The sequence below is a fragment of the Heterocephalus glaber genome, unplaced genomic scaffold (genome assembly GCF_053883595.1).
Source record: "Heterocephalus glaber isolate CG9 unplaced genomic scaffold, H.glaber_assembly_v1.0 deba00000818, whole genome shotgun sequence".
Classification (NCBI taxonomy): domain Eukaryota; kingdom Metazoa; phylum Chordata; class Mammalia; order Rodentia; family Bathyergidae; genus Heterocephalus; species Heterocephalus glaber.
The window spans coordinates 14,141,657-14,168,246 of record NW_028258164.1 but is presented as its reverse complement, the minus strand read 5'-3'; the positions used below and the strand labels follow the sequence as shown (position 1 = coordinate 14,168,246).

The 26,590-nt window shown below is 59.1% G+C and overlaps 4 protein-coding genes across 8 annotated transcripts in view; 2 read left to right on the top strand and 2 right to left on the bottom strand.

The window, feature by feature from the left end:
• Agap3 (ArfGAP with GTPase domain, ankyrin repeat and PH domain 3) overlaps positions 1-1,501 on the bottom strand; it is a 48,956-nt gene extending 47,455 nt beyond the window's left edge. The window contains exon 1 of one of the 3 annotated variants that reach the window (XM_004860379.3): positions 888-1,501. In XM_004860379.3, the coding sequence (XP_004860436.1) occupies positions 888-1,215 (328 nt within the window). In that variant the 5' untranslated portion in view covers positions 1,216-1,501. The remainder of the gene's footprint in view (positions 1-887) is intronic. The other 2 variants (XM_013078029.3, XM_004860381.4) reach the window with 2 other exon arrangements.
• A 2,468-nt stretch (positions 1,502-3,969) lies between these two features.
• Positions 3,970-6,815, top strand: Tmub1 (transmembrane and ubiquitin like domain containing 1). Of its 2 annotated transcripts, none has more exons than XM_004860382.4 (3): positions 3,970-4,306; positions 5,334-5,755; positions 6,021-6,815. In XM_004860382.4, the coding sequence occupies exons 2-3, from the start codon at positions 5,364-5,366 to the stop codon at positions 6,370-6,372; spliced, it is 744 nt and encodes a 247-aa protein (XP_004860439.1). In that variant the 5' UTR covers positions 3,970-4,306; positions 5,334-5,363; the 3' UTR covers positions 6,373-6,815. The 2 variants fall into 2 exon arrangements, with proteins under 2 accessions (XP_004860439.1, XP_021096633.1); XM_021240974.2 differs by lacking the exon at positions 3,970-4,306 and adding an exon at positions 4,539-4,774.
• Positions 6,816-6,957: 142 nt separating this feature from the next.
• Positions 6,958-11,082, top strand: Fastk (Fas activated serine/threonine kinase). Its single transcript, XM_087207815.1, is given in 13 exon segments — positions 6,958-7,216; positions 7,932-7,943; positions 7,946-8,341; positions 8,795-8,893; positions 9,089-9,225; positions 9,678-9,891; positions 9,990-10,116; positions 10,118-10,147; positions 10,312-10,403; positions 10,473-10,509; positions 10,511-10,599; positions 10,670-10,791; positions 10,875-11,082. Coding segments are annotated over 13 exon segments (1,722 nt in total). The 3' UTR covers positions 10,983-11,082.
• A 94-nt stretch (positions 11,083-11,176) lies between these two features.
• Slc4a2 (solute carrier family 4 member 2) lies at positions 11,177-26,590 on the bottom strand. Of its 2 annotated transcripts, XM_004860385.4 has the most exons (23): positions 26,433-26,590; positions 24,184-24,297; positions 22,204-22,369; positions 21,809-22,050; positions 21,619-21,737; positions 20,228-20,460; positions 19,998-20,140; positions 18,550-18,730; positions 16,879-17,014; positions 16,612-16,777; positions 16,396-16,510; positions 16,093-16,277; positions 15,682-15,907; positions 15,367-15,582; positions 15,148-15,296; positions 14,741-14,935; positions 13,251-13,505; positions 13,052-13,141; positions 12,716-12,882; positions 12,143-12,396; positions 11,886-12,055; positions 11,500-11,673; positions 11,177-11,405 (listed from the first exon to the last, which is right to left on the bottom strand). In XM_004860385.4, the coding sequence occupies exons 2-23, from the start codon at positions 24,232-24,234 to the stop codon at positions 11,325-11,327; spliced, it is 3,714 nt and encodes a 1,237-aa protein (XP_004860442.2). In that variant the 5' UTR covers positions 24,235-24,297; positions 26,433-26,590; the 3' UTR covers positions 11,177-11,324. The 2 variants fall into 2 exon arrangements, with proteins under 2 accessions (XP_004860442.2, XP_004860443.2); XM_004860386.4 differs by lacking the exons at positions 24,184-24,297; positions 26,433-26,590 and adding an exon at positions 23,603-23,700.

Here is a 26,590-nt window from a genome sequence, read left to right as displayed (position 1 = left end):
ACCGGGTCAGAGGCAGGAGCAGCAGATGGCCCAGGGTGAGGCCCATCTGCCCCAGCTCGATGGAAGGTCACCATGCCACCCGGGTGCCTGTAGGACAGCAAGGCCCCACCACCACCACACCTGAGGTCCTGGGGCATCTGCCAGCAGCCACTAGTCCAAGACCCAAAAGACCACAGAATGGAGCCCTGTGCACAGCAGTGGCCTGGGGTTTCCGGTTGGGATGCCAAGCACAGAGTCCCTGGAGGTCAGTCGGCAGCAGCCCTGCGCATGCCCCAGGAGTGAGCAGGCGCGGATGCCCCAAGCTTGGGGACCCGGCCCAGGGCCCTAGGGACCAGCTGACGCCTCCCACCGGGTCGCAGTGCCCAGGCCCGCCCCCCCCCCCGCGGCGTGGGGGTGTGTGTGTCGAGAGAGGGCGCCGGCCCAGGAAGGCTGCCATCCATTAACGGAGGCTCCAATCACCCGCCTCACCATGGGGCAACAGATAGGAAGCCTCCGAAGCCTGGGCCCCACCTCCTGGCCCGCTGAGGCCCTCTATACCCAGCTTCCCCACCTTCCCCACCTTCCCCAGCCATGCCTCACCAGACTTGGCCCCGGACCTCGGAACCTCTGCGACTCCCAGACCAGCGGTCCCAGGAGCGACACTACCCTCGCACCCTGGAGCACGACCCGCAGAAAAGGTGTCCCCTGGCTCTGGACCAACACCCCAGCCCCAAAGTGTCCCTGGACCAGAAATGGCGAGGCCTGGATGCGGGCTCTGCAGCGCACACCCGCAAACCGCGTGGCCGGGACCTCGGGCACGCGAGGAATCCCCGCCGCGGGGAACGAGGTCCGGCCGGCGCTGGAGAGTCCACTGCGCCCCAGAACCCGCGGTCCCCTGCTCCGCTCACCCTCGATGGAGATGACGTGCTCCCGGATCTGGTTCTGCAGCGCCAAATCCTCGATGCGCTCGATCAAATCGTAGATGGCGTAGATGTTGGGATGCACCGACTCAAAACGCTGGATCTCCGCGCGGATGGCCGCCGAGTTGGAGAGCGCGAACTGCTGGGGCGGCCCGCCGGCCAGCTGCTGCGAAGGGCCGCCGCCCCCCGCCCCCGGCCCCGAGCCCCCGAACTGCCCGCTGCCACCGGCACCCCCGCCGCCGCCGCCGCCGCCCCCCGGAGCCGCCAGGCTCTGCTGCTGCTGCGGGCTCTGTCCCCCGCCAGCCTGGAAGTTCATGGCTCCGGAGCCGCGGGGCCCGAGGCGGGCCTGAGCCGGGCCCGGGACGGCGCAGGGGCGGCGGCGAGCAGGCGTGCAGGGCTGGCGGGGCCGGGACTACAGAGCGGGCGGCGCGGGGCTAGTGCATGGGGCCGGAGGCCGAGGGCAGAAGGCGCCGCCGCACACGCTGTGGCCGCCGCCGGGCCCTTCCCGGCACCGCGATCCCACTGCCTCAGCGCAGCCTCCAGCGGCAACAACAACGGGACCGGGAGCGCGCGGCCCGGGCCCTCCCCCCGCGTCATGCGCACGCACCGCCGCCCCCGCCGGCTCCAGCACACGCAGCCTAGCCCCCCTCCCCGCCGCCCTCGCCCCCGCCCCGCCTGAGCCCGGCCCCGCTCCCCCGCCCCTCGCTCGCTCCGGGGCGCTGCAGCCTCCGCCCCCGGGCGACGCGCTGCCCGGACGCCCGGCCCCTCCCACCCGGCTTCGGCCCTTCCGCCGGATCGTCGCCCCCCCCCCCTCCAGGGCCACCCGCCTGGGACCACTGCCCTGGCTCCCTCCGGGGTCGGCTGTCGCCTTCCCCTCCCTGCGCTGGCCTGGGTGGGTATCGGGTCTCTGCGCACCGTCCGAAAGGTGCACCGCGCCTGGGTTGCTGATTTACGCGGCTGTTTGGCCCAGGAACCCGGCCCAACTAAGCCTCGCTTACAGTGTCCTGCCTTAAGGGCGGCCCTGGCTTCCCTGTCCCCAGGCCCGGAGGTCAGCCCTAAAGACCACCCCGCCCCCGGGTTCTCTCCCTGGCTCTCAGCCCGGGTCTCCACTGCTGGCCACAGTACTGAGGCGGAGATGGGTCCCAGCCTGCTATTTCCTTTTCATCCTGAGAGCGTCATTAGAGAGCTTCTGGAAATGACACTTTTAACCAACAATGACCCCACACTTGTCTTCTTGTGACCAGCCCCTCCGGAAAGACCCTGTTTGGCAGACAGGGGTGCGAGGGGGTCACTGAATCCTGCCTGACACCACTGGTACATAGAGGAAGATCAGGGAGAAATCAAGTATGCCTTCTCCCATGCCCTTCTCCTTCAAAAGACTTACCAGTCACATGGCTCCCATAATTTTCCTCTATCTCACCCCTTTGTCCATCCTGCCCTTCCACTCCTATGGCCAGGGAGCTCCCTTCAATGTCCCAAGTCTTCTGCATTCCCATTGCTGAAGCTGTCTGCTAACCATCCCAGCACATTTCCTAAAACCCAAAAGATGTGGCCTGTGCAGAGCAGTGGCCCCCTGCCAATAAATCCACCAGGCCTATGCCCAGCTATCTTCTGAGTACCATTTTACGTCATCATTTTACATACATTTCCACTTCCCAAGCCAAGCAGAAAGTTGCCTACTATTCCACTACCTAACTACTTCACCCCAGTACCAACCTGGTCACCATACCTGTTTCTCTTACCTTCCAAAGGACCAGATGCAAACTAATCAACGTTTGGGTTTCTACCTGGATGACCCAAAGAAGGATGACTTGTACTGATTCTGGGCTCTATCTTCAAAATTTAGTAGGTGAACAGAAAACCTAACTCCACTGCTTTGTAATTGGAAAAGCAACACTTAACATCTCTTTTAGAAACTTCATTAGAATTGTCAGCAAGAAGCTGTACTAGGTACCAGCATGTACCAGTCAGCACTGAAAGGCTGTCTACGTATCTCCTTCCTCTGTTAGTATACGAGCCAGGAGAGGCAAGGAGAGGGCCTGACAAACTATGGTGTTCCCAGCATCTTGCACGGTTCGGAGCATATAGTACATGTAAAGTGCCAGCCATATAATATGTGTATATTTAATAAATGTTTGTAGCATAAATGAAGGAACAGGAGGGAAAGGGCTAGAGATACCTTAATTCTGTACTTTATAAATTTAAACTGACATTCCCAAGGCAACACTTGGGCCACTTGCTCCCACAGACATGAGCTATGAGAATACTAGAGCCTTTTCAATAAAGACTGGCCTGTAAAATCTAGGGTTTGAAATTTCTGTGGCTACAGGAGTTCAAAGGAAGGAAGATCCACAGAGATTAGTGGTCACAGGCCTTGCTAGGATTCACCATTGTTTACAGAGCAAATACTCTTAACTCCATTTCCCAGCCTAGGTTTGGGTGGAGGGAGCGCTTGAATACTAGCTACTGAGTGGCACATACTTTATATAGTGTTCACACTTATTTAATAAAATGTCGGCTTTGTCAGGCGTGGTAGCACATGCCTTGTAATCCCAGCACTTTGGACACTCAGGCCGGAGAATGGGATCTCAAGTTCGAGGCCAGCATGGTCTACATAGGGAGTTTGAGGCCAGCTTTCACTAGTTAGACCTTGTATCCAAAAAAAAAAAAGTCATCTAATGTTGAATGTCGAATGACTTCCTTACAATTGGCTTACGAACTACTTTTGGGAATGAAGAAATTTATGTTCAGAGAGAGATTTAGTGCCCACCGGAGGTCATGTACCTATAGGCACAGCATAAGGGGTTCATAATATGTGCTCTGTTCCCTTGTCCACGAGTCTTTCAAAGTCCTGCGGAGGCTACATGAAGGAGGGGGTCGGAGAGAGGGGACAGCTTTGGGGATGGGTGTCCTCAGCTAACTGGTGATGCAGCCTACACCTCCTGAGCTCTGGGGGCCAAGGTTGCCTTCTGTCTTCCCCCTCGACATCGGCGGAGGCCGGGATAGGGCCACACGGGATTGAGCCTCCCTCCCTGCATCACGAACATAAATGCTGTGACGTGCTCCCGCTGACGTTGGTGTCTGGAGTGACTGATGCTCCGGCTGCCAGCGGCGGAGGGGGCGGATCCTCTGCGGCCCGGCCCTCCTCGGGACAACACCGCCCCCAGAGCCGCCTGCGCAGTCTACTCCGTGGTCCGCAGGCACCGGGAACTCCTGGCAGACTCCGCACGTGCGTGCGTAGGGAGCAAGGCGGGTCTGCGCGGTGCAGGCTGCGCGGCGGACTACAAGTCCCACAATGCCTCGGGCCACGGCGACCGGGAAGAAGCGGAGCCCCAGGTGTCTGCGACCTCGGCGTCTCCCGCCCGGAAGTGCCCGAGGGGCCGCGATGGAGCTGGCCAGGCCGGGAGGTGAGTGCCTGCGTTCGCCCCGCCCCGGGATCGCCCATACCCTTCCGCGGCCCGGGTGGGGGGGGGAGGTGGGAGGCGTGATGATGGGGCGGCGGGGTGGGGTGGGGAGAACGCAGGTCGGGTCCTCGAGGGATCGAGAGTCTGTCGGCAGCTGGCTTTGGAGAGGCTCTCCGAGGAGGAGGCGCGGAATCAGGGGGCCGCGGGAGTGATGGGTGGCCGTTTGGAGGGGATCGGGAAGGGGTGGGTGACATCGCACAGAGGTTCCGGATGACCAAGGGCGGAGTTTGCCGACTTGTTTCTGGGGAGAAGCCCCATGTCGCTCGTGGGGTTTGAGTACACGGTATAGGGGTGGGGCAGGAGACCGAGAGACCTCTTCTCTGCCCCTTGGAGAAACTTCAGTGACCGAGCCTTAGAGAAGCTTGGAGGGGAAGCTTCAAGCTTCAAGTGATGAAGTGGATGAAAGTGTAGGTAAGCTTGGGAAGAAGTTTGGTGAGGATTAAATGTAGGGGAGAGGTTGCTTAGAATGTCGAGGGCCTCACATAGAGATAGGGTTTGGGTGAATTAGGGAGATGATTACAGACCTAGAACTTAGCCAGGGTTGAGTAATCTCAGCACTCGAGAGGCTGAGGCAGGAGGATCTCTCCGAGTCCAAGACCACCCTGAACTACATATCAAGATCTTGTCGGGGATTTAGCTCAGTGGTTCAGTCACCTGACTTGAAAGCCCAAGGTCCCGAGTACCAAAAAAAAAAAGTATCCCCAGTACCAAAAAAAAAAACTTGTCTCAACAGTAACAACAAAGGAACCCGGAACTCAGGCTTACAAAGTTAGGACTTGAGATTTGGTGATGGAAAGGAGCACTAAAAGGCAAATTTGGGAGTCAGAACTGTCTGTATCCAGGGGTGGGAAAGGTGACAGAAGAATTAACATGGTGGAAGAACTGAGGTGGAGTGGGGTTGGGGCCCTGCCAGGGTTCGAGGGCTCCTAGCTTGTGAGCCAGCCTCTCACTGTCCTTTGTGCCTCCCTAGCTCGGTAGCACAACAGGCAAGGCAGGTGCCATGGCCTTGATTGAAGGGGTAGGTGATGAGGTGACTGTGCTTTTTGCGGTGCTCGCCTGTCTTCTGGTGCTGGCCCTCGCCTGGGTCTCAACACACACCTCGGAGGGCACGGACACCTTGCCCCAGCCAGCAGGGACCCCAACGCCAGCCCAGCCAAGTGAAGCTATGGCAGCCACTGACAGCATCAGAGGGGAGGCACCTGGGGTGGAGACCTCCGGCCTGAGACACAGAGGTCAAGCCGCACAACCAGAACCTGGCACAGGAGTCACAGCAACATCACCACCAGGCCCGGACTCTCCCCAGGAACCCCTAGTGCTCAGGCTGAAATTCCTCAATGACTCAGAGCAAGTGGCCAGGGCCTGGCCCCACGACACCATCGGCTCCTTGAAAAGGTAAGCAGGCATGAGGGCGGGAAGGAAATGCTAAGGGATGGGATGGGAGTGACTGCAGAAGGGCCACCCGACATACCTGGGACACCCCCCTTGTTTTTCTGTTCCCCACATCACAGGCTGTCCTTATTCCCCTGTGGCAGACTGCCCCTCAGAGGCCACAGCCAGGGTGGTATGTGGAGGCAGGGCCAGGGCTGGGAGCATAGTTCGGGGTAAGGACTAGGATTGCCTGAGGCCTGCTCTCTTACCCAGGGCCCTCTCTCCTCAGGACCCAGTTTCCCGGCCGGGAGCAGCAGGTGCGACTCATCTACCAAGGCCAACTGCTAGGAGACGACACCCAGACGCTGGGCAGCCTTCACCTTCCTCCCAACTGTGTTCTCCACTGCCACGTGTCCACGAGGGTCGGTTCCCAACATCCCCCCTGCCCACCAGGGTCAGAGCCAGGCCCCTCCGGGCTGGAAATCGGCAGCCTGATGCTACCCCTGCTGCTGCTTCTGCTGCTCTTGCTCTGGTACTGCCAGATCCAGTACCGGCCCTTCTTTCCCCTGACCGCCACCCTGGGCCTGGCCGGCTTCACCCTGCTCCTCAGCCTCCTGGCCTTTGCCATGTACCGGCCGTAGTGCCTCCGCGGGCCCTGGGCAGTGTGGCCTGCCCCTCTGGACTTCGCTCCCCACAGCACGGTGGGCGCTGCTGCCTGCGCAGGCCGGCCTCACCCGCCTGTCTCTTCCCACTGCCCTGGAGCCCAGCCTTGCGCCGAAGGGGACTCCAGGGGCTGGCGGAGGCCCGGCACCGTGACCTTCACGGCCATAGCTCTGGTCCGACTTCCGGGTCTGCTGCCCCCCAGCCCATGCTGATAGTCAGTTCCTCGGGATCAGGCACCTGCTGTCGCTGCCTTGGTCCTGGGCAGAGCGGGGCCACCACCCTGGGCCCTTCTTAGTGTCCTTCCTGAGCAGCCACCCCTAGTCCCTAAGAAGCTGATTTGGGGACCCACAGTCAGTGGGAGGCTGGAGAAGGGACCTGGGATCTGAAACACGTGCAGATTAAAGTAACTGTGAAGTTTTCACTGGCGGTGTGTGTCTGTAGGGCTAGAGGTGGGCAGAAAGGGGGTGAAGAGCAGGATCCAGCTCCTCAGCCTCCCTGTGCAACCTTTCAGAGTTCTGGTCCAAATCCTGAAACCTTGGGTTCTACGGCCCCGCCCCTCACCCATGGTTTCGCCCCCGCGGTTTGCGCGCACTTCCCGGAAGCGAGGGGCGGGGCCAAGGTGCCCGGATTCGCGACGTCTGCCGGGAGCCACGTCTGCCCTGGCCCAGCGCTGCGCCGGGGTTGGTGTGCGCCGGCCAGTCGGGGGCTTCTGGGAAGATGGCGGACCCTGGGGCCCGCCGATGAAGAGACCGCAGGGGGAGCTTGTCTCCTAGGCCCAGAGACCAGTTGAGGGAGCGACCTGCGCGGGGCGTGGGGAATCATGTAGGGTGGCGCCTGCGGGGCGGGCTGCGGGAGGGCGGCGGGACCTGGTGTTGGCAGTGGCCAAGGGTTCCTGGCGTCCCCGGGGGTGGGGGCCCAGGCCCACTCGTGCTCGGTACCCGCGTGCGTCCCACAGGGTGGGCGCTGAGTTCTCATTTCATTGGGGAGGATACTTAGGCAGAGGGGCGAAGCCACTTGTCCCAAGGTCACAGAGCTGTTAAGTGGGAGCGCCCAGTATGGGACCCAGGACTCGCCCGTCTGGGGAGCCCGCGTGCCGCCCTCCGTGCCACCGCCGCCGCCTCCTGCGGGAGAAGAGGTGGTCTGGACGGCGCATCCTCGGGCCAGTCGGCCCCTGTCTGGGCGCAACCACTAACCCAGTGAGGGACTTCAGGCTTCTCTTAATCTCTTCGCCGCTCTGGGCCTCGGTTTCTCCACCTGTGAAATGAGGTAACACCACCCCTGGGACTCCTCGACGTGGACGAAGCATCACAGGAGCTCACGCATGTGGATTGCTTTGCTGAGCAGCCTCCAGGAGTAGGATTGCTGTTTCCAGGAGTGGAAGGGGGAAAGAGGGGCAGGATGGGGAGTAGGACCAGTGCAGTCACAGAGGTTGCTCTGATCCCAAGCCCTGCCTCCTAGGGAGTGAGGTAAGGAGAAGATAGCAAGCGTTGCTCCCCTTTGGAGGAAATTTCACTCTCTTTTCTGGGCTGCCCCTCAGGGTCTCCATCACCCAAGTCCTGCTCTCTGCCCAGGCCTCCCCTGCTGGATTGTCTGGCCTGCTGCTGATCCTGCCGGTACAGCCCTGCTATTTGGGGCCCAGCAAGTGGGGAGAGAGGCCTCTTGGAGGAGGGCCCCATGCAGGCTCTGTTAGAAGACTGCAGTGGCTTCTGGAAGAGGCAAAGAGTCCTGGGGAGCTGCTGCACTGGCTGGGTCAGAACCCCACCAAGGTGTGCGCCCACCACTACTTGGTGGCACTTCATCGGCTGGGCCAGCTCTTGGGATCTCAGCCTCAGCCCCCTCTTGTGGATCAGGCCACACTGCAGGACTTGAGTCAGCTCATCATCCAAAACTGCCACTCCTTTGATGTTCACACCATCCAAGTGTGTCTGCACCTTGCAGTTCTACTTGGTGAGGAAAACGGCTTGGGGTGTGGGTGTCTAGGGAAGAGTAGAGGAATAGAGAACAGTAGAGGACCCCAGGCCACCGACAGACTCGGTCTTTCAGACTTTTGCCCAGGAATGGCACATGTACCCACAGCAGAATCATGAGTCAAACAGCATTTGTTCCAGCTTCCTAGGATGCCACCTCAAGTTCCTTCTAACACACTGTTCTAGAAAGCCACTGCACTTTCTCACAAGTGGCATAAGATGACAGCCTTCTTGCCATCTTTGTATTAGGCTTCCCCCCATCAACAGCTCTGACATGTCATGTTCACATGTTTTACATTTCTCCAGTGTTTCCACTTGGACGCTAGTACACTTCCCCATTCAGGAAATAGGAGCAAGGTGGAGTCTCACCTTATGATTAGAAAGGCATGGCACAGCTCTCACCAGCACCACCTTTGGCCCTCTCTCTCCCCAGGCTTTCCACCAGATGGGCCCCTGGTCTGTGTCCTGGAGCAGGAGCGAAGGTTCCGCCTCCTTCCAAAGCCACCTCCACCTCTACACCCTGCCCTCCGAGGTGGGCAACAACTAGAAGCTACCTTGAGCAGCCCTCGGTTCCTGCGGTACCCATGGCAGCATCTGATAGTAGCCTTGCAGGTGCTGGAGGGTTAAAAGCGAGTGGGGGCAGGGACTAAGTCTCCTGGGCTCAGGTGCAGTCTGGCGCACTGAAGGTCTGGCCCGTGGGTCCTGTGTGATAGACCGTTCTCCACAGAGGCAAGGCCTGAGGAACTCACACCACGTGTGATGGTGCTCCTGGCGCAGCACTGGGCCTGGCACTGGTTGCAGGAGCCCCAGCTTCTGGAAGCCATTGCCCGCTTCCTGGTGGTCCAGGAAAGCCAGCTAAACAAGGTGGGCACCTCCCACCCTCCTGTGTTCCTCAGAGTCATGCTCAGTGACCTGGCCATGCCCAGCCTTGTCCAGCCAACTCTCCAGTTGGGCTGCGCCGCGTCATGCCCTGGGGTGCCTTCTGTTCACACCCTCTGTGGCTTGTCCCACTCAAAACCAGTATCAATGCCTAGAGCTCTGCAGTTTGCCAAAGCACTCAGCACTGTCCTAGTTGCTTCACATTCCGTTGCTCCCAGCCTTCAGGCCACCCCACCCACACACACACAGCAGTGTCCCTCTGCCTGCTCTGGTAAAGAGTCACACGTGGCTCAGGACACTGTTTATACTGTTGACCTTGGGGTGTGTGGGCCAGGATAGAGCATTGTTCTTCCTTGGCCAAAGTGCTCCCAGCCTGGGTCACAGCAGCTTGTGGGAGACCCATGAGCTGCTCCCCAGTCGTAAGCTGCTCTTCACAGGTGGTGCAGAAGCTGGTCTTGCCCTTTGGGCAGCTGAACTACCTGCCCCTGGAGCAGCAGTTTATGCCTTGCCTTGAGCGGATCCTGGCACAGGAAGCTGGGGTGGCACCGCTGGCCACAGTCAACATCTTGATGTCACTGTGCCAACTTCAGAGCCTGCCCTTCAGAGCCCTGCACTTTTTCTTCTCCCCTGGTTTCGTTAATCACATCAGTGGTAGGCAGAGTCTGGCTGGCTGGAGGGGCCCCAGGAGCCAAGGATGGGGTGCCTGGAGTTGGTGGCCCATTGTGTCTCCAGCCCCTGCCTCCCCACAGGAACCCCTCATGCTCTAATTGTCCAACGCTACCTCTCCCTCCTCCACACAGCTGTGGAGTTGGAGCTCCCAGGATGTCAGGGCCCCTGCCTTCCCCGGAGACAACAGGTGCCCATCTTCCCACAGCCTCATCACTGACCGTGCCTGCTGCAAGTACAGGTGGGTGGGCGGCCTGGGCTGAAGGGGCACAGCTGGAGCTGATGATGTGCTTGGCAGCCATTAAGGAAAATAAGCCCTGAGGCAGCAGAGTGTTGCCCAGGGTGGGTGCTCAGTGGGGGACCAATGAGACCCTCGGGCCTTCTACTGGTGTCCTTTCCCCTCAGTCACAAGGACATAGTAGCTGAGGGGCTTCGGCAGCTGCTGGGGGAGGAGAAATACCACCAGAACCTGACCGTGCCTCCAGGCTACTGCACAGGTGAGCTCTGGGTGGGTGGCAGCTCTGGAGAGGGAGCTGAGCTAAGGCCCGGGTCTCTGTCGCCTGCAGACTTCCTACTCTGTGTGAGCAGCTCCGGTGCTGTGCTCCGTGAGGAACCAGGACCCCTTTCTACCTTACCCACCAAAGTCCTGCCTGCAGGGCCAGGCTACCTCTAACCCCACAACCCAAAACCCCAAAGGTAAAGAAACAGGCTGGGCATGCCTAGGCATCATGGTGTCACAACAGCACCCAGACCATGTCTGTCCCCTGCAGGGTTCTGCTGATGCTTCGTGAACGCTGGCATTTCTGCCGAGATGGCAGGGTGCTACTTGGCTCCTGGGCCCTAAGAGAGCAGCACCTGGGCCTCACGGGTTATCAGCTTCTGCCAGTGAGCGGCCCTGTGTGCCCCACGTGCATGTATGTGTGTTCTTGTGTCTGGCCTGCAGGTGACCCACTGTTCTCTCCTTGCAGCTACCCTTCGAGGAACTGGAGTCACAGAGAGGTCTGCTCCAGCTCGAGAGCTACCTGAGGCAGAAGCTGCAGGCCTTGGGCCTCTGCTGGGGGCCCAAAGGGGGGTGAAGGGTGCATTCGGGGCTCAAGACAGTCCCCCTATGCGAGGTGACAGTTTGCACTTTGACTCCTTATGTTTTGGTTTTTCATTAAAGTCCTTTTTCTTGCCCATGGCAACTCTCATTTCTGGGGACGGGGAGCAGGGCTGGGTCCCCCCACTTCCTTCCATTCATTGCCCTCACAGAAACAAAGCCAGAGCTAGGTGAGGGCCATAGTACTTTACTGCAGAGGTGGGGAGAAGGGGACTTTAAATTATTCACTTAAATAAAAACAAGGAAGGGGAGGGGAGGCCCATCCCACCAGCCCCCGTTCTCTCTGCCCATCGGCCTGGGATGTCCCTGCAGGTGGCAGCTATACGGGCATGGGCATCTCGTTGTACTCATCCACACCCTCGCGCTCATCGAAAACAGGTTCTGCCTCATTAGCATCCAGCTGTGGGAGGAAGGGCAGGCTGGGCCTTTCCAGAGCCATAGGAGAGAAGGGTGATGTTTGGGGGGATGGCAGGGGATGGGGTGGGGGTCCTTACGCATTTCATCTCTCGCTCTGTGAAGATGCGGCTGAGCACCACCATGCGCAGCGGCACTGTGAGGATGAGGATGAAGGGGAAGGCCAAGGAGGCCGCCGTGGACATGACAGCCCAGAGCAGGGCCAGGCAGAGCAGCTGTAGGGCTGTGAACAGGTGCATGCGCATCGTGCGGACCTGGGGGGCAGAGACGAGGTGGGCCTGGGTTCCTCCCCAGCCAGCCACATCCAGAGGACTGGGACCAGAGGGCCCCTCTTCCTCTTCAGAAAAGGGGACAGAAGTGCCTGAGGGGCTTCCAGAGTCCACTCTGTGCTGAGAGATAGGAAGTGGAGGCAGGGTAGGAGGGGCATTTGATCGAAGGTGTGCAGGATGGAGCAGAGGAGACTCACCTTCTTGACATAGGTGACGTCTGGGTGGTGTTTGGGTGGCATGAGCAGCAGGTGCAGCCGCTCATAGAATTGGATCCCGTTCAGAGAGGTCACCCCCATGTACAGGAAAATCCCAAAGAGCACGGCCAGGGGGATCTGCCGGAGTAGATCCCCGATAACCAAGGAGAGGCCTGGGAGGGGAGAGAAGAAACAGCCTGGGATTCAATCCCCAGTGGCCTTGGGGACCCCTGGGATGGGTGCAGCAAGGGGCAGCATACCCACGAGCAGGGCTACCAGCAGCCCGGTCACCCGCTGCTCCTTGACCTCCTGAATCTTGGGCTTATCCCCGGGCGCCACGGCCTTGCTCATGACAGTGAGCGCATTGGCATGAGTAACGGAGCGGACGGTAGCAGCAGCCAACCAGGGGAGGCCAAAGAGGGCACAGATGCCACCCATGGCCACGATGAGCAGCAGGTCCAGGTGGAAGCCAGAGCCTTTCTGTAGCATACGCTCCTTTTTGGAGATGATCAGCCTGAAGGGGAGAGGGGACAGTCCCTCCATCTGCTTATGAAATCTGGTGGCCCCCAACCACACTACCAGGACTAAGTTCTATCATGGTGCTGAGCCATGCCCACAGCCCTTAGCCTGCAGGTTGCCAGACCACCCAGCCTGTGCTCTGTCCCTGCTTCTGGCCTGGCCAATGTCACTGACAGTTTCTGCAACCTCCAAAATAAGCTTCAGCTAGCCTGGCATTCAAGGTCCCCGAGGTACTTGTCTAGCAGTGGCAGTGATTCCCATTCTTGTTCCAGAGCCTGCCTGGGACTCAAGCCCCTCAGCCTAGAGCTACTCACGTGGTGATCTGTGTCTCCATGAAGATGAGAATAAAGACCAGGATGGCGGGCAGCAAGCTGGCGACCATCATCCACACTGGGAAGGGGCTCTTCTCCCCCAAGGGGTTGATGATCCAGCCCCGCTTGTCGGGGGCTGTCACTGAGAATCCACTGGGCACGCTCAGCTTCTGCAGGCCAGAGACAGCAAAGGGTCACAGGACATGGAAAAGGCTTGGTGTCTGCCTGGCTTAGGGACACCTCTGGCTGGGGCTGGAGTGGAACCCCCAGACCCAGGTGGTGGGATCACCCCAGCACTGGACATCACTGCCTTCCCCTCCTACCCCCTGCAGTGCCCACCTGTGTGTAGGTGTCCTCAATACTGTAATCCACAAGCACCATGATGAGGATGGCGATGGGCACCCCAAAGTCCCCGATCACCCGCCGGATCTGAGGAGGCAAGGATGGTGCTCAGAGGCCTCCTGCCGCACATAGCCTCTCATGTCCCAGCCACCCCACTTCTTGTTCCCAGCTCCCTCTCGCCTGCAAACCCACGCACTCGGCCAGGGAAGAACCGGCTGTTCTTGAATTTTCGAAGGAAGAAGGCAATGAAGAAGGTGCCGGCCATGAGCACCAGTGACAGCAGGGCCGTGTTGGGCTGGCCCCGGAGTCTCCCCGCTGCTGCCTGCCCGGCTGAGCTCATGTTGCTAGGCCCCAGTGTGGGTGCTGCCTCAGTCCCTGTTGTGTTCCTGCCATCCTGTGCCTCAGAGCTGTTGGAGACCAAGCAGCCATGGAGGGGGTGCTCCTGGAAGATCTGAGAGAAGGCCACAAAGGATTTCATGAGCTGGACTGCAGGGAAAACTGCTGGGCCCAGCTGGATGCTGGGAGACTGGGCAGGCAGGGAGAGGCCAGCCTGCCTTTGAACAGCTCTGTCTCCTTGCTTTAAGAAAATGACTCTGGGGCCGGGGATTTAGCTCAGTGGTTCCAGTGCTTACCTTGCAAGCGCGAGGTCCCGAGTTTGATCCCCGGTACCCTGCCCCCCCCCAAAAAAAGAAAGAAAATGACTGATAGCCAAGTGTGATGGTGCACGCCTGTAATCCCAGCACTTGGGAGGCTGAGGCAGAAGGATCACTGTGAGTTTGAAGCCAGTTTGGGCTACATAGTGAGTTCAAGGCCAGCCTGAACTAGAGTGAGACCTTGTCTCAAAAAAAAAAAGACCCTGAGCCAGGGATATAGGGATAGAACAAGCCATTGCTTAGCTTACCCCGAAGTTCCATGCCCAATATTGCAAAAGAAAAGAAAAGAAGGAGGGGAGGAGAGAGGGGAGGAGGGAGAGAGGACAGGAAGGAAGGAAGGAAAACCCAGAGGGCCAGTTGTGAGCACAGGGCTACACGAGATTAAGAGGGCCCAAGGATGTAAGTCCAGTACTGTACTCTGGGAGGCAGGAAGATCACTCAGTAACTTAGTGACTTAGCAAGACTCTGTCTCAAAATACAAATTTTAAAAAGGGCTAGAGATATAGCTGGTATATTAGTCCTTGGTACCCCAAGTACCATATACGAGAGAGTGAGAGAGGATCCAAGGGATGGCGAAGACAAGGAAGGCCACTGGGGACGGTGGTGTGAGCAGAGGACTGTGGTCAGCACCTCGAAAGCCTGTCACATGTCTGATCCCAGACCATGACTGCATTTGTCATCTCTAGGGCCTTCCCGTTCCATACTCCTCAATTGTCTGACATTTGCACAGGTTCCTTTTGTTATAAAATCTATGAGGTTTTTTTTTTGGTACCAGGGATTGAACTCAGGTCCTTGCGCTTGCGCAGCAGGCAGCGAAATCACTGCGCTAAATCCCCGGGCCTAAATCTATGAGTTTTTGAAAGATTGATCTAAAAAGCTGGAGGCATGTTGACACCAGAGAGGCCAAGGAGGGCTGGGGAAACACAAGTCCCACCCCTGTGGGCCACAGACTGCAAGCCCAGAAAACAAGACACCAGACAGACAGGAGACCCCCTCCCTGCCCTGCACCCCATTCCTATCAGGGCCGCCACACCTTGACCAGTTTGTAGAAGGTCTCGTAGATGAAGATAAGGGAGATGAGGAAGGCGAAGATCTCCTGGGTGAAGCGGGACACAAAACGCACCAGGAAACTCCCCTCCAGGGCCACCATGAGCAGGGCCAGCAGCACCAGCCAGAAGCCAATCCACACCCGGCCCACCAGGTACTCCAGCTCGTTGCTTCTGCAGAACTACACAGGGGAGTCAGGGAGCCGTCAGGGCTCTGGGGACAAGAGGAGAAGGCTATGGGGAGACCACACAGGGAGAGGACGGGCAGCCCACGCAGGGTAAGAAGAGCTCTACCTATGGCCGGGGATTTAGCTCAGTGGTTCCACCACCTGCCTTGAAAGCACAAGGTCCCAAGTTCGATCCCCAGTACCAAAAATAAAAAGAAGAGCCCTACCGAGTAGAAGGCCTCCTCAAAGACCAGCAGCGGCCCAGAGAAGCCGATTACCAGCAGCGGCTGAGCCCCTAGCAGGCAGAAGATCACACCCTGGAGCGCCGTGGACATGATGAGCTCTGACACCCCTATCAGGTCATGTGTCTTCTCTCCTGAGGGTGCAGGGACAGGCTCAGCAGCTGGCCCCTGTGCACTCTGGCCCTCCCCAGAGCCTTCCCTTACCCAGCAGCCCCCCAAAGGTGATGGCTGGAGACAGGGCTGCAAAGTAGATGAAGATGACAGCGGCCAGGCACTGAGGGTCAAGTGCATCTCGGAAGTCACTCAGGTAGTGGGGGTAGCGGCGCTTTACATCACGGATCAGCCCTCCAAAGGGCCGGCCTGTCCGCCGCAGGGGATCGTCTTCGGCTGCACCCGCCACCTCTACCATCTGCAGGAGTGCTGCAAACCAGGCCTCCATCAGGGTGGCTGTGGGTCCTGCGCCTGCCCACCCACCCCTGCCCTGGGCAGCCCCATCTGGCCCAAGTCACCACAGCATACCCTTTTCCTGGGCAGACTTGGGCTCCAGCCCAGCCCCTGGGGGCAGCAGCCGGCCCTGCTCCTCCCGCTTCTTCAGCATCTGGCGTTGGAAGTGAGCAACAGAACGCAGCAGCTCCTCGCCCTGCACTTCCGAGGGTGGCAGCACCACGCTGCAGTCCAGGAAGGCGTTGATGGCAGTCAGCAAGTCCTCTCGCTCGTCCGCCAGGTAGGCCGCCTCGTGGAATTGCTGCCAAACCAGGATAGGGGTCAGGGAGGACACCAGGATGGGGGATGGGGCCCGGAGCCCAGGGCCCAGGGCCCAGAGAAGGGCTGGGCAAGGTGGGCATGGGGGTGGGAGGTACTGCCAGGGGCCCAGGTTGGATGGGGCTAGGGTGGGTCCAGGGATGGGGGCACAGGTGGTGTGCGGCTGACCTTGTCAGACATGAGGGTGGAGATGGAGCGGCCAATCTCATGGTAGTCCATGTTAGCGCTGCTGGGGCCCAGTAACAGGAAGAGAAATCGCACGGGCACTGGCACCTCCAGCACTGCGTCCAGCTCCACGGCCTCCCGCAGACGCACGAAGGCCATTGTGGGGCGGGAGAGGAACTCCACGCAGCCTAGGGGTGTGGGGCCATGGTGGGCACAAGCACGCAGCAGGACTCTTTCCAGCCCCAGCCCAGGGCAGCCCCGAGGCCAGTCTACCAAGTCCCCATGCCCTGACCCCAGCACACATACCCACAAGGACCACCGTGGCCTCAGCGTTCTCAGGGATCTTCTCCAACAGCTTCAGCTCGTGCTTGGACTTGGAGCGGGTGATGCCAGCTGGGGGGGCCGGAGGTGGCAGCTCATGCTAGGGGCACAAGAACAGGGCTCAGCCCAGCCAGCCTGCACCCACTGCCTTATGACCCCCATGTTCACACCTGGGCTTGCTCAAGGCCCGTCCTCCCTCACCTCTCTCTCTACTTCCAGCCGGGTCTCGGGAACTCCTCCGATGAGTGGTTCGGTGACATGGGGGTCGCTCTCAGCACCCTGGGGGTGATGATGTCCCAGCAGGGAGCCCAAGGAGCCCGCTGAGATGTTTCGGGGGAAGGAGAAGTCCTTCTCGTCACTCGGGTGGCTGAAGGACAGAGGGCAGGGAGGGTGAAGAGGGGCAATGCCAGGGCTGGGCATGGGGTGGGGGGGGAGCTGCAGTGGGGTCCCCTACCCCTTGAGCCACACCTGTGTTTCAGCAGCAGGGCCCGAAGCACATTGGCTCTATCCTCAGCCTTGATCTGGTCGGAGATGACCATCTGCTCCACCACTTGGTGGGCCACCCCAGGCAGGGTCTGCTGGTCCAGATCCAGCAGCACAGCCCCTGTGACAGAGGGAGGGCACCTCACTCCTGGGCAGAAAGCTGCCATGGGGGACAGAAGGTGAGAGAGAGCCAGGGCAAGAAGGGGCAGCCAGGTGGGTACAGGAGTCAGGGCCTATAGACAGAGGCCTGGGCTTGAGTCCAGCTCTGCCCCCGAAACCCCTATCACTTTGCCTCTCTGGCCCCCTCTTTTTCTTTCTTTCTTTTTTTTCTTTTCCAAGAGGGTCTGGCTATGTAGTTCAGGCTGACCTTGACCTGGAGGTGATCCTTCTGCCTCAGCCTCCTGACACCATATCTAGCTCTCTGACTTATTTCTCCTCAGCCCAGAAATGCAGTGAGGCCAGTAAAGATCTCCAAAATTCAACTATAAGATCCCACTTCTGGGAGCAGTCAGGCTCCCGGGGATGCCCAGGCTGCTCTCTGGCTAAAGGAACGTCTTCCTCTTACTGAGCAAGAGCTCCTCTTCAGTCCCAGTTCCGCCCTCCAGAACATGATAGCTGCTCTGTGGCCCTGTCCATGCAGCAGTCCTCGAGCTACCTGAGACCCCTTCCATCATCACAGGCTTCTTGACTTCCTGTTGCTTCTCCAAGCCCAAGGGGAGCTCCCTGGGCAGCTTCCAGACTCACACCACTACTTCATTTAGAAAGTCCTTCCAAGCCAGGCATGGTGGCTTACTCCTAGAATCCCAGCATTGTGGGAGGCTAAAGCAGGAAGACCAGTCTGGGAAACTTCAAAATTTAATGAGATCCTGTCTCATAATACTTTTTTTTTTTGGTACGGGAATCGAACTCAGGACCTTGTGCTTGGGAGGCAGGCATGGTACCAGTGAGCCAAATCCCGGCTCTACTTTTTTTTTCTTTTTCAATCCCTTTCATAATACTTTTTTTTTGTTACTGGGGATTGAACTTGGGACCTTGCGCTTTCAAGGCAGGCACCGGAACCACTGAGCTAAATCCCCGGCCCTCATAATACTTTTTTAAAGGGTCGGGAATGTGGCTGAATATGAAGACCCTGGTTTCAATCCCTAGCACTGCAAAAAATTTTAAAAATAAAAAAGTCCTCTCAAATCTATCAGGGTGTTTATCTGGCAAGGTCAACTTTAAGAAATAAAGAACTAAAGAATAAACAGAATCCAAGACTTCTGAGTAGCCAAAGCAGAACACCAAGCCTAATGACAAAAGTGCGAACACTTTACCCAAAGCAAAGTCTCTTAACTCTTAGTTTAGAAACAATTCTAACAGGTTTTTTCAGTCCTTAGCTACTTAGAAACCAGACATCCTGGACAACTAGGAGTGATTTCCTCTTTGACAACAGCAAGGCAGAAATAAGCAGCCAGGGCCTCTGAGCCCTGCAGGGTTGGTGGTTTTAGGCCCTTTGTGCAGATGTACAGGTTAATTCTTATTCCCGGAATTCTCTAAAGTGCTACTTGGAAGCACAAGAGGAATTCCAGGAAGCTTTCCATGAAGATGGTCTGACCCCACCTTTAGTGATCAGGCCTGGGAGCAAGGAGTTTCTTGGGGATTTAGAGGACAGGGTACCATGAGCTAGGGTCCGCCGGAGCTCCAGGAGGCTTCGGAAGGACAGTGATGCCACATGGGGCTTCCCCCAGCGCTCTGTCTCCTCCTCCACATCCTCCTCAAATTTGATCCAGCGTGCCGTCTCCCGCCACTGTGGCTCTTGGTTTTTGTCCAGCAGCAATTCGTTCAGCTCCACAAACACCTTGGGGCAAGATGATAAGACGCTGCAGGGTATGAGCCAAAGGTGAACTAGGATCGGGCCAGGGACAAGTGTCATGGGGAGGGCAAAGTGACCATAGGGCACAGTGGCTGATGGACCCCTGGGCAAGGCAAGGTTTGGGGGCCCAGGGACCTGGGACAAGTGACTGACCGATCTGAGACTAGGACTGCAACAATGATACCTACCTCCAGGGGCTGATATGAGGGCTAAAGAGGCTGTAAAGTCAAGGGTGGTGGTGCATGCCTGTAATCCCTGCACTCTAGCAGGCTGAGGCAGGAGAATCACAAGCTCAAGCTCAGCCTAGGCAACTTAATGATTTAGTAAGACCCTGTCTCAAAGTAAAATATCAGCCAGGCGTGCTTGTGCACGCCTATAATCCCAGCACTTGGGAGGCTGAAGCAGGAGGACAGCTGGGTTACAGTCTGAGGCCAGCCTGGGCTACATAATGAGTTCAAGACCAGCCTGAATTACATGGCATGACCCTGTCTTAGAAAACAAACAAACAGGGCCAGGGATTTAGCTCAGTGGTGCCACGCCGGCCTTGTGCCAGACATGACACAGGAGGTTTACTGGAGGGGTGTTAGACCTCAATAAAATGCTTAAAAATATACTTGGAGTCCACAACAAGGGCCCTGGAGCCTAAGACAGGCAGTGTCATGAAGAAACTATATGACCTTGGCCAAGTCACACTTTCTCATTTATGGCTGTCACCTTCACAGGTTGTTGGAGGATCAAGTGATACAGAGGTAACTGGGTTTTGAAAACAAAGTACACAGCCAGATACAGTGGTGCACACCTGTGATCCCAGTACTAGGAAGGCTGAGGAGGGAGGATCACTGCAAGTTTGAGGCCAGTCTGGGCTACACAGTGAGCTCAAGGCCAGCCTGAACCACACAGTGAAACCTTGTCTCAAAAAAACCCAAAAACAAACCCAGAAAAGAAAAGAAAACAATGTACAGTGCTATTCAGAGGCCCCTCCAGCCCAAAGGGGTCTTTGTTCAAAGCAGAATAAAGCATCTCCTCCTAGGCTCCGGTCACCTCCCAGCAAATGTCCTTAACGCACATATCAGCCAGGTGTCAGGTGAGAATTATAATCATAATAAACAAACCCACAACGCCCACATCAGTCTCTACTGGTCTTGTGTAGCACACAACTTTTATCACCACTGGGGGCCACCTCCTGCTGGAAATCACTGCTGATCTATGAAGGAGAGGAGGGGACAGAAGAGCAGGAAGCAGAGAACAGTACCTCATGGGGCTTATGGGGGGCTCGGGGTCGGGTCCGAGGCGTGGGGCCAGGCTCTCGACCCTCCCTGGCGCTCTGTGAGGACCCTTTGGCATTCTTCCTCACCAAGTGTCGCCGCACCCCAGGAACATCCTCAAACCGGTGACCTGGGGCGAGGACAGGGCCGAGGTCAGGCTCTCTTTCTCTGGCTCCTTTCCCCCACAGCAGTGGGCATGGCCCAGGCCGCTACTCACTCTTCATGAGATCAAGGTCAGCTGTAGCCAGTGTCTGTGCCTCACTCTCATCGGTGGGGACCCGGGGCAGCAGCGCCTGTTCCACCCCAGTCATGCTCCCGATTCGCCTTCTCTCCTGAAGATTGTAGCTGCGATGCCCAGGTTGGGCTTTGGACAGGGGGCGCCCTGAGGCACCGCTGTCGTCACCCCCGGCTGTGCCACTGGCCAGCAGGACTGCTTCCTCCACCAGGGCTCTGCAGAGCAGTCATGAGACAGAGAGAGGTGGTCTCCTCTGCCACTCAGGGGAGCCCAGGAAAGGGACCATGTGAACACCACTGCCTTCCTAGCTGCACATAAACACCCCAGCAGAACATGTTCTGGGAAAAGTGACATTTTGGGAAAGTGCTAGCCCAGGGCGTGGGTTATAACAGGCATTGGTGACTGTTCTTCAAATCAGTTGCTATACCTTCCCTTGCCCCTCTGGCCTCCCATCTACCCTCCAGACCTCAGGATGCAAGATGTTTACAGGGGTCTCCTTTCTCACCAGACATTAAACTATGTGCAAATGGGCTTTGAACTGCAGCCAGCTCCCCATTATCCCCTCAACATCAGAGCCCCTGCCAAATCCTCCTCCTCTCTCCCCACATGGACATCTCCACAGTCCAAGCCCATGTCTCCTCCAGGATCAAGAGCTGTCCACTGCCAGACCTTCCAGGCCCACCCCGTCTTACTGCCTCGGCTCTAACACAGCCCTGCCTGCTCCTCTCTTCCTGTCCCCCATGCCTGGCTTTCCCTGAAGTTCCATGGCACCGATGCTGCCTCCCACTGAGCCTGGATACTGCCCCGAGGGGTCACTGTGCCCTTCACTTCCTGCAGCCTTCACACTGCCTGGCACCCAGAAAACAACAGGTCCGTGATAGTTGTGACCTTGAGGCCCTTACCAAAGCCATTTCCTCTAAGAACCCTTCCCATCCCCAAACTCCTATCACCCACTGGCACTGATGCTGTGTCCAAGCCAGGCCATTGGGTGCAAGTGACAACATTCTGGCACCATTTCTGGTCGCTTGGTTTCCAACTGGAGACACCTAGTCTCCCCGGGAATGAGAGTGGTCTCCTATTCCTCTCAAACCCTGGGGACCTCAGTAGGTGCCACAAGGTCACTAGTCCAGCCTCCAAGCCAGTGCCTGGATGAGGGGACAGCAGGATGGGAGACAGCAAGGTAGAGGACAGCATCAATCACAGGTGACCAGCACTCAGGAACCTTGTCACCTGCCCAAGCAGCTGGTGGGAGTCAGACCTGGCACTGGAACCCCAACCTGGTGACTCTGAGGCTCCTGCTTTCTTCCCTGGACCCTCCCCACCCCAACACAGGAGTAACTGCTTGGGGACCTCTGTGAGGCGGATGTACTCACCCAGTCTGGGCCCTTTTGGTGGCCCGGGGTGCTGCCTCCTGCTGGGGTAGCTGTTCAGGGGGAGATGGACTGGTCTTCTCTGCCTTCCGGTCTGCGCCTTCATCCTCCTGGAGAAAGAACTGCAACAGGGACCCGTGTGGGCAGGTGAGGGCAGGCAGGGACCCTGGGGACATCTCCTGCCACCACTCACCTGCACTGAAGACGGTGTGGAGGTAGGGGATGGCTGTGTGAGCACCCGGGCCCCCTCAGCCTCACTGGTCTCATCCTCATCTTCTTCCCCCTCTTCAATGGTGGGGGTTTCCCCGGTGGGTGTGCCTCCAGGGCGCCTTCGAGGCTTCCGTCCTGGGCCCTGGGGGGTCTTTCGGCGGCGGGCATCAGGGGGCAGGTGAGTGGACAGTGGGTGGTGGATGTGGTGGGAGGACTGGCGGTGGTCTGTGGGAAGGAGGGGCTTGGCTGCAGGCAGGCACCTCACCCTTCCCCTGCCATCCTAGCCCAGCCCCACCCCCTCCCACTGGGCCCCTGCCCCTTGGGTGCTGGACAGTCAGGCCTGAGCCCTCAGTCCCCCTTCCCCTTCCGGCCCCTCACACTCAAAGTCTTCCTCCCCATAGCTGCGGCCTGGCTCCTCCCCTCCTCGGGACCCGGCCTCCTGGAGGATCTCCTCGAACCGCTCCACACCCAAGGTGCGGTGAAGGTCGTCTTCCTCCTGCTCAAGAAAGCCAGGCGTCCCAGGGCCCACGCCCTCTGGCTCTGGCTGTGGGGAACAGGGGTGGAAAACACACAGGGCTCACTGGGGGCTACACCACAATGCTCTGCCTACCCAGTGCCAGAGATCCAGTACGCCCAGTAGCTATGTCCTCCTATCCCAGGAAGTCAGTCCTCTCCTAGCAACCTGTCCCCTCAAATGCAGGAATCCAGTCCCCCCAGTAATCTGTCCCCTCAAACCCAGGGACCCAGTCAGTCCTCCCACAGTCACCTGTCCCCTTAAATGCAAGGACCCAGGCCCTCCAACAACCTGTCCCCTCAAATGCAGGAATCCAGTCCCCTCCCAGTAGTTGTGACCAGGTGCCTTGCAGCAACAGCTTGTGCCTTGGGATCCCAGGTGTGGACCCCGTCAAAACAGTCCCCCCATCAGTTCTAGGGCAGGTGGTAGAGCCCACCCTGACATCTCAGCACAAATCCTACATCCAGGAATCCTGCAGCTGGAGAGAGGGTGTGTGAACCAGGCAGTTCTCCAAGCAGACAGTCAAGAACTCTTTTGGCCGGAGGATAACTGCTGAGCCCCAAAAGTAACTCTTGGAGGAACCCAAGCTAACTGACCTGGAGTAGGTCAGAGTCAAACCCACCCGGCACTGCCTAGACAGGAATGTATGCACTTCCTGGGGCCAGGATTTCCCCCACTCGCAGCAAGCACCCCCACCCAGCCCCTTGGCCGCTAGCTCCGCCCCTCACCCCACCTCCACGCCCCCCACCTGAGTCATCCTGCGGGAGCAAGCACAGTGGCTGCAGCGGGCAGCAGCAGCGGGTAGTGATGGGCAAGGACTGCAGCGGCTGCCCCGGCTCGGCTTTGGGCTCGGCTCAGCTAAGCGGCCGCGCCTGGCGGGGCAGCCTTGGTCCAGCCCCCCTCCCACCACCCGCTACTGGTCTCAGCTCCAGGCACCGCCAAATATTTGCTCAAGAGCTCCTGGACCTGAAGGGCATCTGGACCTCCAAGGGCGGGGGTATGAAGCCCCCCATGGCAGTGCCAGCCGCGAGAGCGAGGAAGAGCAGGGACGGAGGGCGGGTCTTGGGGCGCGGAGGGGGGGGGAGTCCGCGGACAGGATCAGTGAGGGCTGGCAGGGACGCCAGATGGAAGATGCAAAGTGGAAGGGTTAGAGGGCCCAGCCCATCGCCAGCTGGAGCTCAGGCCTCCCCACCAGAAGGGCCCAAGAAAGGAGTAGGAGGAGGGGGCGCCCAGGGCTGAGGGCTGGCCGCATGCCCCTCGCACCTGAGGCTGCAGGAGGAACTCCATGGCCGGCGGAGTAACCCTGGGAAGGAAGGAGGAGGACACCTGTCCGCTCCCTTCCCAGTCACGTGTCCCACCGGGCCACAGGGACCAATGCGGAGCAGACTGTGGCCCTGGGGTTAATCATTACACTCCTTAGGAAAATCAGGAGGGGGCCATGTGGGGCGGTAGCCACGTGGGGGACGGAGAGGGAGGGACACGTGGGGCCAGGGGCGGGGTCTAGGGCGGGGTCAGCCACAGCCAGGGTGCTCTGCCCCAACAGTTGTGTGTGCAGCCCTATCTAAGGCCAGGTCACAGGGGGTCACCAGGTTTGTGACCCAAGGTCCTCCAAGTTCTCCAGCTGTGGCTCAGCTACCACCTGAGTCTTCAGGAAACAGCCAGCTGCCCCCATTCTAGAAGCCCCCAACACACATACTGGTGCAAGGTCAGGGTACAGGCAAGCACCTCTCTGGAACCCACCCCAGGCTCCTTTTCCAACTTTTTGCGGCGCTCCCATTCCCCAACTCCTGCCTGGCAGGACCCAAGCCTGAGCACCTGTGTGGCCTGTGGCTGCTGGTACTCACCGCGTGGAAAGAGTCTGCGCCCGACGCGGGGCGCCGGGGAGCGCTGCTCATGGCCAAATCCTAGCCCTTTTCGCTGTCGCTGCGACTTTCAGAACAACAAGGTGGAGGCATAACCTGGGCAGGGGACAGGACCAGTCACCATCTGAAAGCAGAGTAGGCCAGAGAGGAGAGGAGCCCACTTCTGCCTGCCACACAGATTCTCCTAGACTAGGAAGAGCCTCGGAGTGGCCCTCCGAGGCAGCAAGAGCAAAGAACAGTTATTTATAGGAGGAAAAGAGGAGAACAAAGGCACACACGGAGGAGAGGACTGAGGCTCATGGGGCACAAAGGGCCCAGAGACTGAGCTGGGAAAGACTGGAATGGAGAGAGGCTGCAGATACCGGGGGAGGAAGGAGTCAAGGCCCAGCCTGGAGAGAGAGCAACCCAGCAGGGAGGGAGTGATAAAGAATCAGGCAATAAGGGGAGTGAGGGGCCAGACAGAAACAGGAACCCAGCCCGTGGTGACTGGGAGGTAGGCCTGAGATCAGAGAGGGCTGTGGTGTGGCGTGAGACACCTCATGAGGCAGAGAGGTGTGGAGGAGGGGGCAAAGAAAGAATCTGGACAGAGCCCAAGACAGGCAGCGAGCAGGGGGCCTTAGTGGGGGCGGGCACCCCCTCCCCTGTCTGTGCCTGCAGGCTGAGAGAAGTAGGCTCCCAGGGTGAAGGGCAGGGGCTCAGCTCTGCTCAGCAGCAGGAGGAAGGGGCAGGCAGTGGGCACGGGCTGGGCAGAGCTTTATAATGGGGGAGGGGCACGTGATGGCTGGGAGGGGTGGACACAGAAACCCTGAGGTTCTGCTCCAGGAGGGGCAGTCCCCATTCCTCCAGTCCCTTGTCTGGGGCCAGGAAAATCTGAGTGGCAGGGCTGTGGCCCTCCTGACTGTGAGTGTAGGGGAGCTAAGGGAGGGGATGGGGACATTGTGTGTTGGGGGTAAGGGGCTGAAGCAGGAGGGGAGCTGTAGGAAAGGATCTCAAGCAGTGCAAATGTGGATATCCATTCCCAGTGGGGCAGCACCCTAGCCTCTAGCAAAGTAATAACAGGAAGCTCCCTCAATATGTTGGGGAGTCAGGGTTGCCCAACTGAGAGCTACCTGGGGGAAAGACAGGTCAGTGTAGGATCACAGAAGAAAGGTCTGGGGAGGTCTGCCTAGGGTGGGGAGCCTGGCGACACATTCCTGGCAACCATTACAACTCAGCTGACTCTTCTCTCCAACTCCCCCTCAGCAGACCAGCAGCCAGGGCCAGCCAGTGTGGGGGAGAGGTGCCCAGGGAGGGGACAGGGTCTGGGACGACTGCTGGGCATCTGTCAGCGGCACCAGCAGGTACTCACTCCCACCTCCGGGTCCTGGCCTCTGTGCCCCTCCACAGCCCCTCCTCCATCAACCCATGCCCCCATCCTCCCCCTCCCCCGCTGTCCCAGAACACAAAGCAGCTTCTGTCCAGAGCATCGGTGCCCATAATCCGGATGGGGGCACATTCCGGGACCAGTCCCGACCAGCCCGGAGGATTAGCATCTCTCCCTTTGCCCAAGGGATTAGCGCCTCGGACCCCCACTTGGGCATTAACCACTCCTCAAGTGAATTTGTACATTCCACAGCTCTTCGCTGAAGGGCTGTCGGGGAGCAAGGGACCCTGGACTTCAGGCAGCGCTGCCCCCACACTCAGCACGAAGCTGCCCATCCAGGCGGCGCGAGCCCTCGGGAGTCAGGTCTAACTTCCCAGGCGCGGCTTTCTCATCCCCACCCAGCTGCTCCCTCTTCTGCCAGACCCCTCGTCCCGACCTGACTCGCCACCCCCCGTTCCTGGCTCCACCTCCTTATCCGGAGACCAGGGGCGGAGACCCCGGGCAACCCCTCTGAAGGGTTCCGGGACAGGACTGGGAGACACTGCCGGAGAGCGGGGTCGCCTAGAGCCTGCCCGGGAGTAGTGGGAGAGCCGGCGGCGACGCCTCCCGCACACTACTCCCTCCTGGTGGCCGGGGGCGCGGCACCCCGGCTTTAGGCAACGGTGAGCATTGGACCCAGGAATCCCTGAGCCAAGCACTCGGAGCGCCTCCCCATCTTTCTCCCCAAGACCTCTTTCCCTTGCGCCCCAGTCTCCGCCCTTTCCTCCGCTTCCACTCCCTCCCCGCTCGAGTCCCGAGTTCCCCCTCTCTCCCCTCCCTTCCTCCCTCCGCGGCCCTGGCCCTCCCCCGCCACCACCTCTCCGCTCACCCGCTTGCTCTGGATTTCAGGCCCCGGGGGTCTTGGGGGCTCCCCCAGTCCTCCGGTGCCCTCGAGCGCTCCCGACAACTTCCCCGTGCCCACCCCGGGGAGCGCCCCCGCCACTCCCAACTTCTCGCAACTCAACTTTCCCCCGCGCCGCGGGCAGG